Source organism: Miscanthus floridulus, chromosome 8 (assembly GCF_019320115.1).
Source record: "Miscanthus floridulus cultivar M001 chromosome 8, ASM1932011v1, whole genome shotgun sequence".
Classification (NCBI taxonomy): domain Eukaryota; kingdom Viridiplantae; phylum Streptophyta; class Magnoliopsida; order Poales; family Poaceae; genus Miscanthus; species Miscanthus floridulus.
The window spans coordinates 16,161,781-16,180,631 of NC_089587.1; the positions used below are offsets into that span (position 1 = coordinate 16,161,781).

The following is an 18,851-nucleotide window of genomic DNA, read 5'->3' on the forward strand; positions in this document are numbered from 1 at the left end:
TTCTAGCAATGGTTGGTGGGGGCCTCCCTAGATAAAAAAAAAATTGCTAATTTTTTTGCCCTGATTCAAGAATTTCTGGAAACGGATTTATAGGGGCGACTCTATATCTAGCCGCTCCTAAAAATCATCAACCGCATCTACAAATTCGATTTGTAGGAACGGTTCACTAGCCGCCCCTACCGAACCGTTGCTAGAAATGGTCTTCAGCCGCCCCTAAAAATCATGGATGTAGTAGTACGTGTTGCACTGTAGTGTAGAGAAATGTAATACGTGCGTTAAAAACCATGAAGGAAAAGTGTTTTTTTTAAAGGATTGTACTAGAAAAGAGAGATAGAGAGAATCACAGCTTAGGTGGAATTAAGGCATGATCGAGTCGCACACCAAAATAAAGGCCACTGCAGATGCTCTTAAGATCCCAAATTGAGTGAAGGATGATGAACTGAAATCGCATCACTCTAACTTCCTAACTATACTCTCTATTCTCCTAAATTATAAGACGTTTTGACTTTTCTAGATATACATAGCTTTTGCTACGTACTTTGATATACATTATGTCTAGATGTATGAGAAAAGCAATGTATCTGAAAAAATCAAAACGTCTTATAATTTAGAATGGTTACAAGTTCATAAGCAACAAAGTCTATAACCTACTAGTGGTTACAAGAGTCTTAATAGCATCTTCGATTTTGGGTTTGACTCCCCATCAGAGTAAAATACTAGCAGCCGCTGTGAAATACTATATAACCTAGTGGTTACAAGAGTCTTAAGTAGACACACGAAAAAAATTGATTTGGCTATTTATGGCTAAATCAAATATTTAAGCTATTACTGTTTGGGGAACATGGAGATCGGATTTGGTGGCCGCTACTCTATAGCCCCAACTTTTCGGTTGCGTTCGGTAGCCATAAATTTGTGTAGTTTCACGGACAAAAAATTTTGTTACTATTCCACAGCCCAGTGACTGTGGTAGGGCTACTCTAAAGCCCCTGAACTAATATAATACATCCATGAATTCACTGCGGACATAACTTTTGTTGTATCATGGCCCCACGCAGAATTTGATCGCGTACGTTAAAACGACGCATTTCACATGCATATGCATGCCGGCTGGTATAGTACGTGTAGTACGTACTAACTCACTCGGATAACGACCGTTGTTGATCTCCTTGTTTTTGCCTGCATGTCTGTTTTGTTCGTCCGTACCCTCTGTCCTAAAATGATGTTTTTTCTGAACAAAATAATGCTTAATAAAAATTACCCATATACTACTATATTTATTAAGCTGATCCATGCTACTTAAGCGCTAATTAAAAGGAGTGAAGAGACCACAATGCAATCTCAAACCATGAGCCTGAATTAGTGTCATGAGATAAAACATCAAGTTTTCTTAGACAACTTTTGAATCCTAAAACATCATGTCTTTTGAGACGAAGTATTTGCTAAGCACTGCACTAACTTGTTGTGCTATATCACTTGGACAACGATACAAACTCAGAGATCTATTCAACAATTAACTATGTCTAGGTTCCAATTTGTTTTTCAAATCGGACTTGGTAGTGTGCCTAGACATGCGCCGCTCAACTCGTATGACCACGGGAGGGCTTGGAGATTATCCAATGAATATACCAACGATTCCAATGCATCTTGGGATTAGACTCCGCGCAATGTGTCTGGTGACACTGCTTCTACTTTGTCTCCCTGTATAGTGTGACACTGCTCCTTTCTAATGTGAATGTGCGTCTCCGCAGGCCGTTGCTCCACTCCTCTCTTTGATCGTGTCGTGCCATGGGGCTCGAAGGCATTGTTGATCACCCATTCGAGCTCGACAAACCCACATTTGCTCATCCACGTCTCACCCTTGCGCTATCTATCCCCTCCACCGTTAGCATGTTTCATGGTCTCCCATGGAATTCGGCCCCTTCACGTTCTAAGCATCAGCATCCTACTGCCCAACTTGATATTACGACTACTCCTTATCTCGAAATAGATGATACTTGAGCTATGAATCTCTAGGTTCATAGCTAAAGTATCATATATTTTGGGATGGAAGGAGTATCACTGAGTGGGTTGTACGTCAACAATGCATGTGCGCACGTTCTCCCAACACATTCTCTTTGAGGATGCACACAAACCCAACGGCGACAACGGTGTTGATGCAGATGATGTCGACCTAGAGGGGGGCGATGGAGTGGATGAGTTTCTTGAGCTCTTAATTGGACCGGTGTCGACGATTCTATCATTTACGTGTGCAACTATTTTGGTCGAAGTGCATTTGGTCATACCAATAGTGAATGATAGCTCTTGAAATATTACCTTGCCAAAACTTCAGAGTTAAAACAAAACCATTCATCCTTTCACTGCCTCCAGATGATCGGATCCCTCGAAAAAATGTTTTTCGTCTAACTAGCACTTGATTCTAATCTCCTCATGTAACACCCTAAAATTTGCATCACTTTTAAATAGGTGAATTAGATTTATTTATGCAATAGTGTGTGCATGCAACATAGAAAAATAATAAATTTTATTAAATTAAAATCAAATATAAGTTTTACCTACATGTCTATGCATTCATGCTGCTGCATATTATTTTTTTATTGTGTGTTTTGAAATCAAATTTTAAATTGATTTGAATTTGTATTCAAAATCGGTTTGGAAATTAGTTTAGAAAAATAAAAGGAAAACTTACTCCCTCACTGGTTTTCGGCCCAGTTGGCCTGCTCTCCCCGCCGGCCCAGTCGCCCCGCTCGGCTTTTCCCTCAACCCTCGCTTCTCCGTGTGGGCCACTTCCCTTGTTTCTCTCCGCCGCGGCCCAGCAGCGCGCCCACGCCGATCCGTTTTCGCTGCGCTAAGTCGCTGACCAACCGGCCCCACTTATCAGTCGCCTTCTCCTACCTCGCGAGCGTGTCCGCGCCGGACACTATCGTCGCCGGGAATCCGCGCAGCCCACGCCGCTCTCCTTGCCTTGCGCTCCAAGCCACTTCCGGCTATAAAATCGGATGCCTGCATCGTGCCGCGCCAATCTCGAGCTTCGGAGCCGCAGCTGCCCTCGCATCGCGTCGAGCCATGCTAACCCTAGCACCGCCGCCATCTCCGCTGCCTCGCCGAGCACCGTGCTGCTCTTGTTCGCTTCCCACCGAGGTAAGCTACCTAGCCGAGCTAGCCGTCATCTCCTCTCTCCCGGTGCCATTGGTTTACTATATCATGGTTCGTATACCGAATTCGACGAGCTATCGACAGATTAATTAGGCTTAATAAATTCGTCTCGCGATTTACTGACGGATTCTGTAATTTATTTTTATTAGTATCCGAACACCCCATGCGACACCCCATATAACACCCAATGTGACACCCCAAACTTTACACATGGAACTAAAGAAGGCGTTAGCTCCGGTTTACGATGGCGATGTATTGGCCCCGTTCGGCTGGCTGAGTTTTTGGTGAAACTGGCTAAAAAAACACTGTTCCGGCTGAATTGTTGTGAGAGAAAAATACTGTTCTGGCTGAAAAAAAAAACGAACAAGTCGGATATGGGATAAGCCGAACGGGGCATTAGCTGTCGGCGAGTTTCTCATCCACCCAGAGGCCAGCCTTGGTTATCTGGTCTAGGGCGATACGGAGTACTCGGCTGCAGGAAGCCAATGACGGAAAGACTTGGTCTGTTCAGCCACCTTGCTGTGACCATGCGACGCGAGAGGCTCTCAGAATCAAATGCAAAAGGCCTGCTTTGCAGGAGCCCTCCGGCCCGCGGGCCGGCCACCTCGCGATGACGCGATCGCATCTGAATAGTCTAGTGGTGGTAGACAGTAGACTGGTATAGCGGTACGTTTTGTATCAATGCTGCCTGAGAATCGAATATGAAGTTGACGAGCAAACAGTAACCGGATGAACCACCATTGCACCAATGGCAATGGGTGGGTAACCAACCCTTGCAAACCCAACCCAACACAGCACACTCACTGCAGGTTCCAACATCCAACCGTGCTACCTACTACACGGAACATTTCGGTTTTCTTTTATGGACCTAAATAAATACTACATCAACAATTACCTGATGTTAGCTGTAATCTCAAGTTTCCTTTACAATTGTAGTCTACGTGTATCGTTCGCCTTTCGAGACCTTCACAAGTGACAATGCATACCACGGTTCATTATTCTTTTACATCAAACCCTGGAGTAAACAGGGAATGTGCATAGGGATTTTGGAATCACCTCACCTCCACTCTTTCCTCGGCCTTCCAACTGACCTCTTCGCCTGAACGCGGCCCGTGTCCGATTCCTGACCCGCCGCTGGGTTCCTTTGCTGTGGCGGCCCATTCCATGATCTCACGGTCTTCCCGTTGTTTGAGGGACGGTTTCTTCTGGCAGGTGACCTTGTCTTCGTCGGAATGCTGTTCTGCAAGTTGAATCCCCTGCTGCAGTTTCTGGAGCTCTTTTCTGTCTGCAAGTCCATTGATGAGCTGAAACGGATGGTATTAGATTACTAGCACAAGGTATGTTTTGATCTGAAACATAATTCTTTTAGAACATACTACCTTCGTCCATAAAAGAAATGTAATTCTCGTTTTTCGAGAAGTCAAACAGTGTGAACTTTGACTAAATTTATATAAAAAACTACTAACATTCATTGTACAAAACAAGTATCATTAGATTAGTTATAGAATATATTTCATAATAAATTTATTTAAAAACATAAATGCTAATAATATTTACTAAAAACTTGGTTAAATTTGAGCTAGCTTGACCGGCACGGATCCCATAATTACATTCTTTTGTGGACGGAGGGAGTAATGTACTTCATACTTCATCGTTTGCTATTGACTACAGTTCTCTCTTCATTTGGGGGAAAACATGAATGGGATTATTCTTCATAGGCCCATGGCTACTAAAGCAGATAGAATATCATGCATTTCAGAATTTATTAGATACTTACAGAATGTCAAAGAAACTATATCTATATCGAGTAAGAATAATATCGGGTAAAAAGGACACAAAAACTAAGCAAAAAAGACAGACCGAGCCATTTGAAAGTACAAAAAAAGTAATAGAAGATACCTCGGTGCAGCCTCAATGTCACCTTGAAAAACAGTTTTGTTTGAGACAGAACCAGAGCCATTGCGCACTGTGAGTGCTGCAGATAACCGAACAATATTAGATGAGACAAAGGTAGGTAGCAGCACCTCGAGGCTCGTCCTCGCATAAAAACTCGAGGAATTTTTGTGGTTGGGGTATGGCAACATACTGTCATTCTTTTGCACCAGATGCGTCATGTCAGTCTTAAGAGGGACAGGTTCATCCAAAAGTTCTGCCTTGACACGAGACATCTCCGGCTGATTCTGAAACAAATGATGGTATCATGTTCATCATTCACCATATTTGATCTCAGAAAGAGATGCATAGCAAGTGGTTGTGTTGTGTAGTTCAAGGACCCGATTAGAATATGGATATGACATGCCAGAACCACATTTATCCCAGTCAGCTTGACAAGAGGTTGAAGTGAAGTGTTGAGCAGCAGCAGCTACAGCAGAGGGTTCATCATCGAACACACCCTTTGAAGCCAAGTCAGAAAATGTCAGGTTATTAGTCCCAATAAGGGGAATATCTTTAAATAGCGTCCTGACATCTTCTGGAAACCCCCCTCGGTACATTAGTAGCATTGGCGGTAGCCTCTTTGGATGAAACTGCAGTAGTCACAAGAAACAGAGAAGTCAATTTGAAACTTGTCAAAGAAGAGCATCCCCAATGTCACTTAATTAGCAAATCCTTGAACATTGATACCTCGATGATTCCTAAGAGAATTTGATTTGTTTTGCTTTGGCCTGATTCTTCGAGCATCTTCAAAAATATCCCCTGGGTAACTTCTTTTCACAGCCTGCAGTAATGATTATGACATCATGTTTGCATAATTGCAGAGTTGATATAGTAGGAATTAAATCAAAATAATATGAGATTCAGCAGTGTTTCATCTACCTAAAATGTTTAATCCATGACATCAACAAAAAAAAGTAAACATTTTACTTGAGCTGCCAATTGTAGATCATTAGAAGGTCCTTAGCTTCACGGAACTGTTTGCATAATTCCAGGAGCACACGGAAGGAAGTAATCAAACAAGATCCTAAAATCCAGAGGTGTCTAGTCATTGTCTCAATCTAAAATGTTTACTTGGAGAGCCAATTGTCAATTATATGGTTTAGTGAAATACACATTGCACATACTAAAAAATGACTAGAAGGTTCTCAAAATTGCAAAAACTACATCAATTGTCAAATTTATTACACCAAACATGATTATACTAAGAAAGCAACAAACTAGTAATACAAAAAAAAACAAATACGGCATATTTTGCAACATGCAGCATAAAATTTGTTAGAGAAATACAATGCACCTCTATGTATTGCTAATGGAAACACATAGTTAATGAAATCCACAGGGTGAATTATTCCTCAAGATAAGAAGACTCACACGCTGAATTCGGTCATGACTATTGGTGCAAGGACCTTCAGCAGCAGCTGAACTTTTCTTCAGCCATTCCTTCTCAACAATGTTGTCAAACACTAGACAATTAGCAGGATTAGAAACTGCAGGGACAGCAGTGTTCGGACTTGAAGAGTATGAAACAGGATGTTGCTGTGTGTTAGCCTGCCAAGCAATTGGAAGAATAGCAGCAGGTTCATCGTCTGAGTCCACAACTCGCTCTTGAATTATCTTTATTAATGCATCACACTCCGACCTAGCATTAGAAATATAGTGCAGAAGTCAAACTTTCTAGTCCAGTTTATTTAGCAACTGGCTCTATAAATAACCAGTAGGATAAGTTTCAAATCTTTGTGTCAATTACTTGTGTTTTTATTTCTTAAAGAGATATACTAGGGGATAAGAGTGGGAGAACATTATCAAATTTTGGTGTCACATTCAACATGTTTCTTTAAATGACCACTCCCATGTGCTCATTTTCGGTTAGTACAAGGGCAAGTTTCAGATCTATTGAATTTTGCTGCCGCATACTTGTTGGTTATTCGCTAATGACAGTTATCAAATGCAGACTGTATAGAAACTGAATGTCAGTAATGAAATGCAGACTGTACAGAAACTGACTAGGAAAACTCAATGAAAATGGAACTCAAATGTTTGAGCATACAAATTGCAACATCAAATGAAAAGAAAAGGTTGCATATCATCATAAGATTAAGTGATTAATAAATCAAGGAATTGAGATGTACGAGGCATAATACCGTGAGTAAGTTTCCTGCATAAGCAACTGCTTTACAGCATCCTTTGGATCTATCTCTGAGACAATTGCAAGTGACCCTTCACCAGAATTTTTCAAAACAATCTCCTTGCCACTCTAGAACCACAGGAAATCATTAGCTTGATGATACAGATCTCAAAGTAACCAAATTAATTTCGAATGCTCCAAGAGAAGTACTTGATTTAAATACTAACAGAATGTAATAAATTTTATTTCTTAATAAGTTTGCAGATACAGAGAATGGGCGCACCAAATTTAACTGATGATTCTCAGAAGGAAAACACTTCCCGATACCGTGATCTGTTTTTATAAGAAAAATATAAATCAGGAAACTTATTAAGCCACTGAGAAATCAACTTTTGCAAAGCTCATCAATTATGGAAAACAAACGATCCAGCAACGCGGGCATCTATATGGCCACCTATTGTATAGAGTGATCACATGGATTTAGGATTACCATCATACCCTTTTTTTTATTACTTTTTTTAGATAATGGAAAACAAATAATCCAGCAACACACTTGGAGTTAGTTTTTTTTTTTTTTTTTGGAAATGATGCCCGAGCACCTAAAACATGGTCAACATCATGCAAAGGCCCTCGAGGCCTCGATCATTAGCAAACGCTGCGTACAGAGAACCTAGCAGTCCCCCTGGTTCCATTCGAGAATTAGCATTAGACACATGAGCCATCCAATACCCTCTCTATTTGTAAGTTAAATAGATAATGACAGCAGCCGCACCATCACCTCCGCCCCTCCGCCAACCCACCCATGATGGATTGATGGCATGCGCGCGTACACAAAAATTGAGAAATATACGATCGCAATGCGGACGCGGGCGCCTCACTGAAAACCGGCAGCACGAAACTACGCGGAGCATTCACGCCGTGCTTGGATTTTTGAAGCGGGGAGACCGAGAGAGAGAGAGAGAGAGAGAGAGAGAGAGAGAGAGAGAGAGAGTACCGGCAGTGGCCTGATCGGGGCGCGGTGGCGATTGCGACGACTCCGGGGAGGAGGACGTGGTGTCGGAGGCGGAGGACTCCGGGTCGAGGACCGCGGCGAGGAGGCGGCCGGCGCCGGAGACGAGGCCGGAGAGCCACCCGCCAGGCGGCGGCCACGGCGAGGGATCGCCCGCGGCGGTGGAGGCTTTCATTGGTGAGTGGAGGCGCGGAGACGAGTGGGAGTGCTGGGTTGCGGTTGCGGTCCGGCCGGTGCCGAAGTGGGGGAAATTTTGAATCTCCAGAGTCCAGACTCCAGACGAGCAACCGCGAGGATCCCCCGAGGCGGTTGCAGGTGGGCTACCTTCCTAAGTCTGAAAGCGTACTCCCCCTAGCCATGGAGCCCCACATGTCATCGGTGGATATATTACGCCTTCTAGGAGCGAACACGTATTCATAGTTTTGATCACAGGGTGTGACTCATGCGAGGGATGCTCCAAGAGTCCAAGTGGAAACACCGAAACATCTTAAGGGCATGTTCGTTTACTTGGGAACGGGTGCCCGGAATGGTTTCAGCTGGAACGATAGGTTTATTTATAGTACCAATCATCAGCCGGATTAATTTTTACCCTCAATTCACCCTAAACGAACGAGGCCTAAGGGGAATAAGGGCACCACCTATGTACAGGCTAATAAACTTGTTAGCCCCGATCAAAAGGTGAGCTACATGTGAGGGCACGTTCGGCTGGTATTAAAGTCGGCTGATAAGTCAGCTCAAGCTATTTTATTGTGAGAGAAAAACACTGTGGATTCTAGCTGATAAGCCGACTGATAAGTTCAAACGAACGGGCTAAAGAGATCCAAGACTATCAAAGCTTGCAACGCAGATCAATGCAGAATCTAAGAACATGGACCCACCTTCCTAGTGCTATACTAAGGCCCTGTTTTGTTTCTACAAGGTCTCCTAAAATTTCTGTCGCATCGAATATTTAGACACATGCATGGAGTATTAAATATAGACTAATTATGAAGCTAATTACACAACTTGCGACTAATTTGTGAGACGAATCTTTTAAATTTAATTAGTCTATGATTTGACAACGTGTTGCTACAGTAAAACATGTGCTAATGGCAAATTAATTATTTTTAAAAAATCATCTCGTAAATTAGCCTCCATCTATATAATTGATTTTATAATTAATATATATTTAATGCTCTTTATTAGTATTTAAATATTTGATGTGACGTAAATTTTAGAGCCAAACACCCCTAAAAAGCAGCTCTGCAGGTTTGGCGCTCGATCCAATAGAGACTCGAGAAAATGCGTGGTAAAGGTTCCTCCTCGCTGCATCGCATGTAAAGATGGCAACGGGGAATTCCCCGTCGGAGGTTGCCTCCCCATCCCCGTCCCCGCGGGGAGAAAAAATCCCCGTCCCCGTCCCCGCCAAAGCTCACGGGGACGATTTCTCCCCCATCCCCGCCCCCGCGAGGGGAAAAATCCCCGTTGGGGATCCCCGTCCCCGCATTTGTTCATCACTATTCATGTTAATTCATCATCATTCACATGAGTTCATCGACACAATATTAGAGTACACCACGAATCACAATCCAAAAATAGCTAAATAGCAAGAAGCAGGATATTAATCATCACAAAGGTGTAGAACTAGGGTTATTGCTGTTATATATACTCAGAAGACATTGGGCCTTCGTGGGCTGGTTGGGCCATCAGGAAAGAGAGCAAAGCCTGTATATAAACGGGGCGGGGATGCGGGTATCGGGGACGGGGAATGCTCCCCCAGACCCGTCCCCGCCAAACCCGACGGGGGACGTTTTCTCCCCGTTTAGATCCCCGTGAGGGCATATTTGACTCCATCCCCGTCCCCTAATAGGGAAATTCCCCGCGGGGAATCGGGGATCGGGTCCCGTTGCCATCTTTAATCGCATGCTTGAACGAGTGTCTCTGCGTCTGCATTTGTGTCAGACGAGGCTCTTGATGCCTCTGCAGGGTAATCTGACACCTTGCAAGGCGCAGATGTGGAATCTAAATGATTACTAGCCACATTGTAGCGTTGAGAGTGGCCTAACAGGACTGTCACAAAAGAATGAAGTCTCGCTACAAGTCCGGTCAAGAACATGTAGATTCTACAGCAATTTCTCAGAAACATCTCGGCTCGTATGAAAAAATTCTGGAATTCTATGTGTTTAGAGATTAAATGGGATGGTCCCAAATCTAACTAGTGTTTGGATGAAAGTGAAGAGGGACAGGATCATCCTGGATATTCCTAGTAGATTCAGGGTGCCCCGTCCCTCCAAATAAAGAGGGGTCAACAAGATGGCAACGTATCAGGTGCAAACCAACAAACCTGTGCAAACTTAGAAACTACCAATCAGGACCACTAGATGTTGATCCAATGGATTAGGTGAGGGGGCTTAAGCACAAAAAAAAAGGCCAGTGGGTGGGGGGCTTAAGCGCAAAAAAATCCCATCTCTTATCACATCCATTGGATCAACATCTAGTGGTCCTGATTGGTAGTTTCCAAGTTTGCATTGGTTTGTTGGTTTGCACCTGATACGTTGCCCAACAAGATATTGCATGCACAAAGGTTACTATGCGCGAACGTGCCTCAAGATTCAGCAGATGGAAGTGCATTATAAGACTATCTCATATGGCCATCAAACTCAAAATGGGTAGCAGAGGACCTAAAATTAGTCTTCAACAGAGTACATATACGAGAGACTTATTTTGAGTATCCTCTCTTCTGAAACCTATTTGCAGAAATGATTCGCCTTTGGGTTTTGTTGTTGGAGAAAGATATCGAATGAGTATCGAACCTTTTGGCTGTAGCGCTACCTAAATGTTAAATGAGTGTTGTATTTTTTGGTGTTGTTGTTGAAGATAGTATAATGCGGTCATGCACTCATGCACAGCCCACAAAGACATCAGCCACATATTACAATCTCCAGGCCCTCAGCTGATCCGTGTCCCGTGTCCGCCGCATGAACTGGTCACTGGTCAGACACCAAACTGTCCATACGCCTCTTCTCACTCCCTTCCCGCCACCTCAACAAGCTGCAATTCCCATCCACGGCTATATATGCCGAGCTCCTCGGTCACCAGCCTTAGCCCCCTCACCAGTCACCACCTTCGCATCGCATCCGCGTGCTCTGCCACTCCCAGCGCTGCCGCATGGCGCACTTCCTCCTTGTCCTGCTCGCCGTCCTCCTCCCCGCGCCGCCCAGCCTCGGAGCAGGCTACGGGGAGGGCGCGGGAACCATCGACATCACCAAGATCCTCGCCGGCTTCCCGGAGTTCAGCAACTTCAGCACCATGCTCACCGAGACCAACGTCGCGCTCGCCATCAACAGCCGCGACAAGGTCACCGTGCTCGCGCCCAACAACACCGCCGTCGCCGCGGCGTTCGGCGGCGTGCCCAAAATCCCGCGCTCGTTCCTGGCGGACCTCCTCGCGCTCCACGTCGTGCTCGACTACATCGACGAGCCCAGGCTGGGCGTGCTGAAGCGCGGGCGCATAGGCCAGGGATCCGTGGTCACCACGCTGCTGCAGGGCATGCGCGCCGTTCCGCGGGGCACCGGCTTCCTCCGCGTCTACTCCGGGCGCGACGGGCGCGCCACGATCTCCTCCGCCGCGCCCGCGGGGCTCCGGAACGCCACCGTCGAGAGGGTGGTCGCCGCGCAGCCGTACAGCCTGGCCGTGCTGCAGGTGAGCGGCTTCGTCGTCCCACCGGGCGTCAGAGTCCCGAAGCCGTTTCCACCACCAAGGGCGAGGCACATGGCAGCGCCACCGGGTCAGGCCCCGGCGGCTGCGCCTGGACCCCGGCGCATGGCAGCGCCACCAGGCCAGGCGCCGGTGGCTGCGCCTGGACCCCACCATGAACCTTTCATTGGTTCCGGCCCGCTGGTTCCGTCCCCGATCAGGCCGATGCCTACACCAAACCTCACAAATAGTCCACCGGCGGCGCCAGGTGAGACAGGAGTCATTCCGACTCCTAGATCACACGGCGGCATGGCAGCGAAGGTTCCATCGGCCGCCGAAGCCGGACGCATTGCGGCGAGCTGGTGGACTGGAGTAGCTGTGGCGCTCGGTATCATGACATGCCTGAATTTGCATTTGTAAGTAGGTACTGTAGCTGCAACAGGTAGGCGTTCAAGTATGCTTGGATCAACTAGCTAGATCCATTTCATCTTTTTATCGTGCCTATGTAGTCAGTTTGCTATAATCTGCAACAATGCAATTTCATTTCTATGATCTCAGTATCCAACAGAGCCGATTGTTTTGCCCTGATATAACGTGTAATGTATCGTGCAAGTTCACATTCAGATAATCGTCGATTGTTTTGCACTGACATAATGTCCAACGTATCGTGCAAGTTCACATTATTAAGATAATCCGTGGTAGTAGGCAATGAGGCAAGAGTTGTTCAAGAAATCTGATACTCACATTCAGCAAAATGACAGCATAGGCTAACTGAAAACAGTTTGAACAGCACCTCAAGCCCTACTGACATCATGTTTATCACTCAAAAGATCATAGCTAGTATCCGGTAGGTCTAGTTGTCACCGGCATATTGAAACATACACGTCAGAATCATATTACATTTATCAATCTAACATGGATCGCATCTTCTCACTCTGCATCCTCTATCTCTGCATCCTCTGGAACGCCTCGGAGATACAGAACGTTGTTGCACCTGTATGTAGATGTAGAAACATAAAACTGAATCATACAAGGGCCAAATGATAATGCAATGCAACAGGGCTTAGTTTGATCAGATACTATCGACCGAAGATCCAGTTCACACCAATTTAAGTTTTGAAGAAGCCCTAGCCTTCCTTCACATGTAACTTGATCAACACTACCATAGTACTTTCCAAGTATCGGAAGTTGGAGTAGGGCAGCAGGATGACAGGATGTATGCAAGCTTTTCCCAGTTTTATATCTAGATTTATTACAAAACACTACTGCTTGACATAAGCTAGAAAGAAAGGAACAAGAAACATTACCTGATTAGAATCTCTCCCAGGTTTCCAGAGAATTGCCCATCAATGTACTCCTCAGTGTTGGCAAGCTGCACACAGTAGGAAAAAAAAAGACAGCAATGAATTTTGTATGTCATTTAGACCCAATTGATGATTAGCTATTCATCTAAAAAGTATTCAATAGACGACCACTCTAATAGTATGACAGCCAAACTGCCAAATTAGTACCTGGAGATTCATATAGGAGTCCACCGAAGCAAGATAACCTAGGAATGTATAATAAAAGATTTTCAGTTTGATTAAGAGCAGGGGCAGTGTCTGGAAAATAAAATGTTCCGGTTCAAACTGAATATAAAAAGGAGATATTACCCTTGTACTCCATACCCCACTTGAGTTTGACAATAACAGGCTTCCCTGTCAGGTTGTTCAGGAAAGGTTTTGGGTTAACTGGCCCAGTCTGCACAAAACGAGAGTTGATTAGTGAGTACGTGTACCATAAAGTCTTCCTTTATTATAGCTAGAAAACATAAATAACAAGACTCTCGTTCTTTGGATTTCCGTAGTTCATTATTACTAAGCCCATTGGTCAACTAGATGATAGATTTCTGCCATTAATTGGAAGATAGGCATTTACAACAGTCTGGTGCGTAAAGAATATCACAAAAATATGGCATGCATGACATGATGCACCCAGTGGCTCAACATTTAACTGAAAAAATAGACCAATAATACAGCACATATTAAGCATCATGGCAAAAATGTATAAACAGGTCAACATTTTAAATCTCATTATCTAAGTCACCTTGGAAGGAGACAGTGAGACACTCATCCATTTATCTAGTCAAGTATATTACTGTTAATAAATTTCTCCTGCAACTTTAGTGATTCAACATATTAACAAGACTGGGAATCAAGCTTAACAGCTTACGAACTTGATGCTTTTCACATGATGTTGAGATCACAAGCAATTTTGCAACCGCAATGCAAAATAGTAATCAGCTGTGCATGGAGGCAAATATTAATGCACCTTTGGATTAAGCTAGCAGAAACAATTGCAGCTATTATATGATACTTCAGCAGTACTGGCAGTGACATCCGTAAAAAGATACAGAAAGGCCAGTTATGTTTCGAAATCAGGTTTTTGGCTACACTAATATAATATTTGGTAGTCACTCCCCAAAAAAAACTCAGTTCAATCATGCCCTAATACAAGATCAAGGTGAAAAATAACTTCCCCTTGTAACCTCTGAACATACTTATACACTATGCGCCTTCAAAATTATTCTTCCGCAATTTCCCCTGTTCCCAATTGCACAGCTGATTCCTTCAAATATCCCAAAATCATACACCTCACGTAGCTAGTATCTAAATCTTGCTGGAATTCAACCTAGGTGTCTCAACTGTGAATGCCCTCCCAACTACAGCAGACGACCTCTCGACGGGGCAGTTGGCCGCGCTCCCCCGCTTGCCGCCGCTTGCTCGTGTCCCCGCGGCTTCGCCGGTGCCGGTGCTAGTGCCGTCGCCGCCGCACGCCCCCTGCCACTTCTGCCGGTCCGGCCTACCTACCAACCAACGAACGATTCTTCTAGGACCGGCAGTGATGAGCTTGGGTGCACCATCGACTTGCCGTCGCTTGAAACCGAGGTCGATTTCAGGTGGTTGACAGATAGGAAGCGTGAAAAAGAACAGTAGACGACGCAAAATCACATGATGACTGACAAGAACAGCGAACAGATCCTGTTCGTAAGTCGCCAAGAAAAGGACATCGAGAGATCCGGTGGAGAACACAGCAGCCGTTGTCGTCGCTCGTCGGCGCGGTTCGAGCAGAGCGAGAGAAGGCCGCGAGGACGAAACGGCAGTCGCTGGCGCTGGCTGGAGCTGGAGCGGGATTGCCGCGTGCGCCGCCGCTGCCTTTGCCGCGGCCACGCTCAGCCTCGTGCTCGGTACTGGCAGTCCAAACCCTAGAAGCAGCCGATGCGCTTGTCTGCACAGAAGATCTAAGCGGGCTGCAGCCGAGCAGCTTATCTGTGCAGCCGCAGCCCAATAAGCCCATAAAGTTTGGGTTCAAGTAGGGCCCACGTTCTTTTTGATAAAAAAAAAGAACACAAAGATTGCTGCTACTTGGTCTTATCCATTCGCTTATATAGCTAGGAGCCTGGACGGAGTACGATGGGTGGAGAGAGGCTGCTCCAATCGAGCAATAGAGCCTCCAATCGAGCAAAACGACATCTGCGGCTGCGGCGACCCGTTCGTTGGGAGTACGTTTGGTTGCCTGGCTAACGACATAGCCATGTTTTTATAATATAGTTTTCTCGTTTTTGTCGCCTGATAAGGTCGTAAGGCCCGTTTGATAACGTTACAGGAGGAAAATACTGTTTTAGATTAAAAAAAAAGAAATAGATCTTAGGTTTAAGGGCACGCGAACGGAGTCTAAGTCTAAGTCTGATTCAACTAGAATTTTTTTTTTATTTTTAACATTTTTTAATACTATTTTTAAATCTAACATCTCTTAACTTCTTTTTTAAAACTAACCCTTTTAGCCGCGTCATGTACGGTGGCGTGGTAAAACCATACTATCGCGTCATGCATGGCGCAACGTGACAGTCAGTCGAGCGCTGACGAAGAGTAATTTAGAAAAATTGTATATTTTTCGTATGATTTCGGATGAAGATGATTTTTATATAAAAATTGTAGCTTTCGACGAGATCTACAACTTTCCAGTATTGAATTTTTTTCTTTTGAGGTCGTTAAGATGCTAAAAAATAATAATATAAAGTTTCAGCATCGTATTAATCGCGTACATGCGCTTGTCGCCTAAAAAATCGTATCTTTCTTATATAGTGCCAAATCGAGATACTCTCTATAAGAAAGTTGTAGCTCTCGACGAAATCTACAGCTTTTCAGTTTTGAGTTTTTGCATTTAAGGTCGTTAAAATGCTCTAAATATATAATATAAAGTACGTGATTAATATGATGCTGAAAATTTATATTTTTTTAGCATCTTAACGATCTCAAATGCAAAAACTCAAAACTAGAAAGTTGTATGTAACACCCTCGGTATTACACTGTAAATCATTTGCTAAAACATGTTATGAGCATCATGTTTATATATTAATGCATGTAATAAAGAATGTAGAACAATTTCTGTAACTCAAAATGATCGACGGAAGTGCGAAACGAAAGTTAATTCCGTAGTCATGTTATATCACTTAGGATTTAAAACTAATTTTTATTAAGCAAAAATGCTATAGAACATGTATGTGATACTTGAATAAAGTTTGAAGTATAAACTTTGTAGATGTCGATGAAATACCTGAGGTCGAAAAATGATATTACTAGCTAATATTTCTAATAGCTTTGAAATCAAATTTGAAGCAAATCCAACACAAGACTTGGTCAATTTCTTAAGTTTGAAAATAGATTGACAAAGCTATGTTTTGTAATTTTTACAGAGGAATTGGGTTAAGGAGTGATGTGGCATTATAGTTTGTTTTGGTAGCTTATTATATCCTCTAAGACATAGCAAAGGTGGTTTGTGGATTGGATCAACGGTTTAGATTTTTTGAACGCTCTTTAAAACCGTGCACAACACGTTCTCGGCCTGTTTCCTCGCGTGGGCGCGTTCATCGTGTCTCTGGGACGCGACGTCGTCGTCTCAAGTGCCCCGCGTGCGGGCACTCTACCGCGCTCGATCGGCCACCGTGGGTGGGTCGGCCTGGCCGCACGATGCTGCTGCCACACGGGCCCGGTGCCCTAACCGCCGTGCCACTAACGCACAGGTGTCCCATCCGGCTTAAAAGCATCTAGGCCTCTAGTTGGTTTTGATGATTAATGACAATACGAGATTACTATGACTAACGTGTGTTTTGCAGAGACAATTAAGTTAGGTCATGGTAATGGTAATTAATTGGGCAATCATGGTTGTCATGCCCCTACGATGGAAATCATTTTGGTTTTCAAAGGATGGATGACAAGGTTAAGGACGGACTAGTTTTAAGTGTCGTTTGGTATTGAAGAGACACTTAGAGTAGTTTTGGACTTTGTTTTTCCTTTAGCCATACTATTAATGGGGGTATAGACTAGTAGCTTGATCTAGGTGAGTCTAATGGGTTAGGTGTGGTGCACACTTATCAAATCTAGCACTAGATAGCTCAGGAGTAGCCCTAAGATCAATTGGAGCGAACTTCATTCACATATGATTTCGAGTTGGAAGTAAATAGAGGGTCAAATGTTGATCGGACGCTGGTTCGGTTGTGACCGGACACTGGCAGTGGAGTCCGGTCAGTTCATTTGATCAAAGAGAAGTTGTATGGTTACGACCGGACGCTGACTGAAAAGTGACTAGACGCTCGGTGCCAGAGTCCGGTCAACTCCAGAAAGGTTCCAGAGAGAGAGAATACTGATCGAACGCGTACGGTCAGCGATGACCGGACGCTGGTCAGGTTCCAGTTACTGACCGGACGCTGAATAGCAAAGTGACCGGACTCTAGGCGCCAGCGTCCGGTCAACATCAGTAAGGATACAGAGAGCAGTTTTCATGATCGAACATGTTGAAAGGTCCTTGTGTGGTTTTGGTAATTGAGTGACAATCTAGGTGAACTAATTGTGTTTATGTGAGATACATAGGTGATTAGTCCATAGGTACATGTGTGTGAGCAACATATGCCATGAAGGTGAAAATGGCTTGGTGATGTTGCGAAGCTCACACATGTGATGATGAATGTGCTTATTGCAAATGAGATATGACATTGAGTCATATGATCAAGGTGGAGAAGATCAAGACATGACTTGGCTTGATAGACTGGTTGCAAGCGTGAAGGGCAAGTTGGAGGCTTTGGAGCAATGGACCGTGCAACGGTGAAGCTTAAGCAAGGCTTGGCGCTGATGGATGAAGACAACAGTGAAAAGCAAGTGAAGTCAAGATCAATGAACCAATATGATCACATAATGATATGAAGTGGATCATATCATTGTTGATCATGTTGGTGCATGTGTTGCATCGATATTAGAGGAGATGGAATAAAATGCGCAAGGCAAAGGTATAACCTAGGGCATTTCATTTCACCGGTCATAGATGTGTAGAGAAGTTGATGACTGGGTTTATGATAGATGGTTGTACTATCAAGAGGAGCAAACTTGTTTACATATCGGTCGTCTAGTGCCATTCCAGTGATCTAACATTGCATCGTCGCTAGGATTGAGTGGCATGGTAAGTTGAGTGGCTAATCCTTTGGAAAATGATTATGAAAATGCTAACAAACATACACATGGTGGTGTACACTTGGTGGTGCTGGCACATTTACAAAGGAGATGAAGTTGGAGTTGATGTGGATCAACTCGGCGATGGAACGGAGGTGAGAAAGGTTCGAAACTGCACCGGCGCCCTATATAGAAAAGATAGGGTTTCATAGTGTGCAACGGACGCTGGGGTCCTACATCCATCAGTGCTGAGGTATGGCAACATAGGCGGCGTTGGAGTCAGATGTGCGGGCATAGAACTGATCGGACGTTAGTCTACGTCCGGTCATGGTGGACCAGACGCGTCCAGTCGCAAAACAGAGGCTCGAGGAGCTCTCTAGAAACGACCGGACTTAGGCGTGGCAGCATCCGGTCATTCACCGTGCAGCGTTTGGTCACAACTTAACCGTTGAGATCGGGTGGCTCCGGTTGA

At 44.4% G+C, this 18,851-nt stretch overlaps 1 protein-coding gene and 2 pseudogenes across 1 annotated transcript; 1 reads left to right on the forward strand and 2 right to left on the reverse strand.

Moving 5' to 3' along the window:
- Positions 1–3,958: 3,958 nt before the first annotated feature.
- LOC136468623 (uncharacterized) lies at positions 3,959–8,598 on the reverse strand (annotated as a pseudogene).
- A 2,689-nt stretch (positions 8,599–11,287) lies between these two features.
- On the forward strand, positions 11,288–12,449 carry LOC136471208 (fasciclin-like arabinogalactan protein 3). The gene has a single exon (XM_066468947.1). The coding sequence runs from the start codon at positions 11,370–11,372 to the stop codon at positions 12,315–12,317; it is 948 nt and encodes a 315-aa protein (XP_066325044.1). The 5' UTR covers positions 11,288–11,369; the 3' UTR covers positions 12,318–12,449.
- A 168-nt stretch (positions 12,450–12,617) lies between these two features.
- On the reverse strand, positions 12,618–15,190 carry LOC136471209 (probable small nuclear ribonucleoprotein F; annotated as a pseudogene).
- Between the last annotated feature and the right edge of the window lie 3,661 nt (positions 15,191–18,851).

Bases quoted from the DNA above. Each gene is read 5' to 3' on its own strand.
- LOC136471208 (XM_066468947.1), top strand. From the start codon at position 11,370: ATGGCGCACTTCCTCCTTGTCCTGCTCGCCGTCCTCCTCCCCGCGCCG.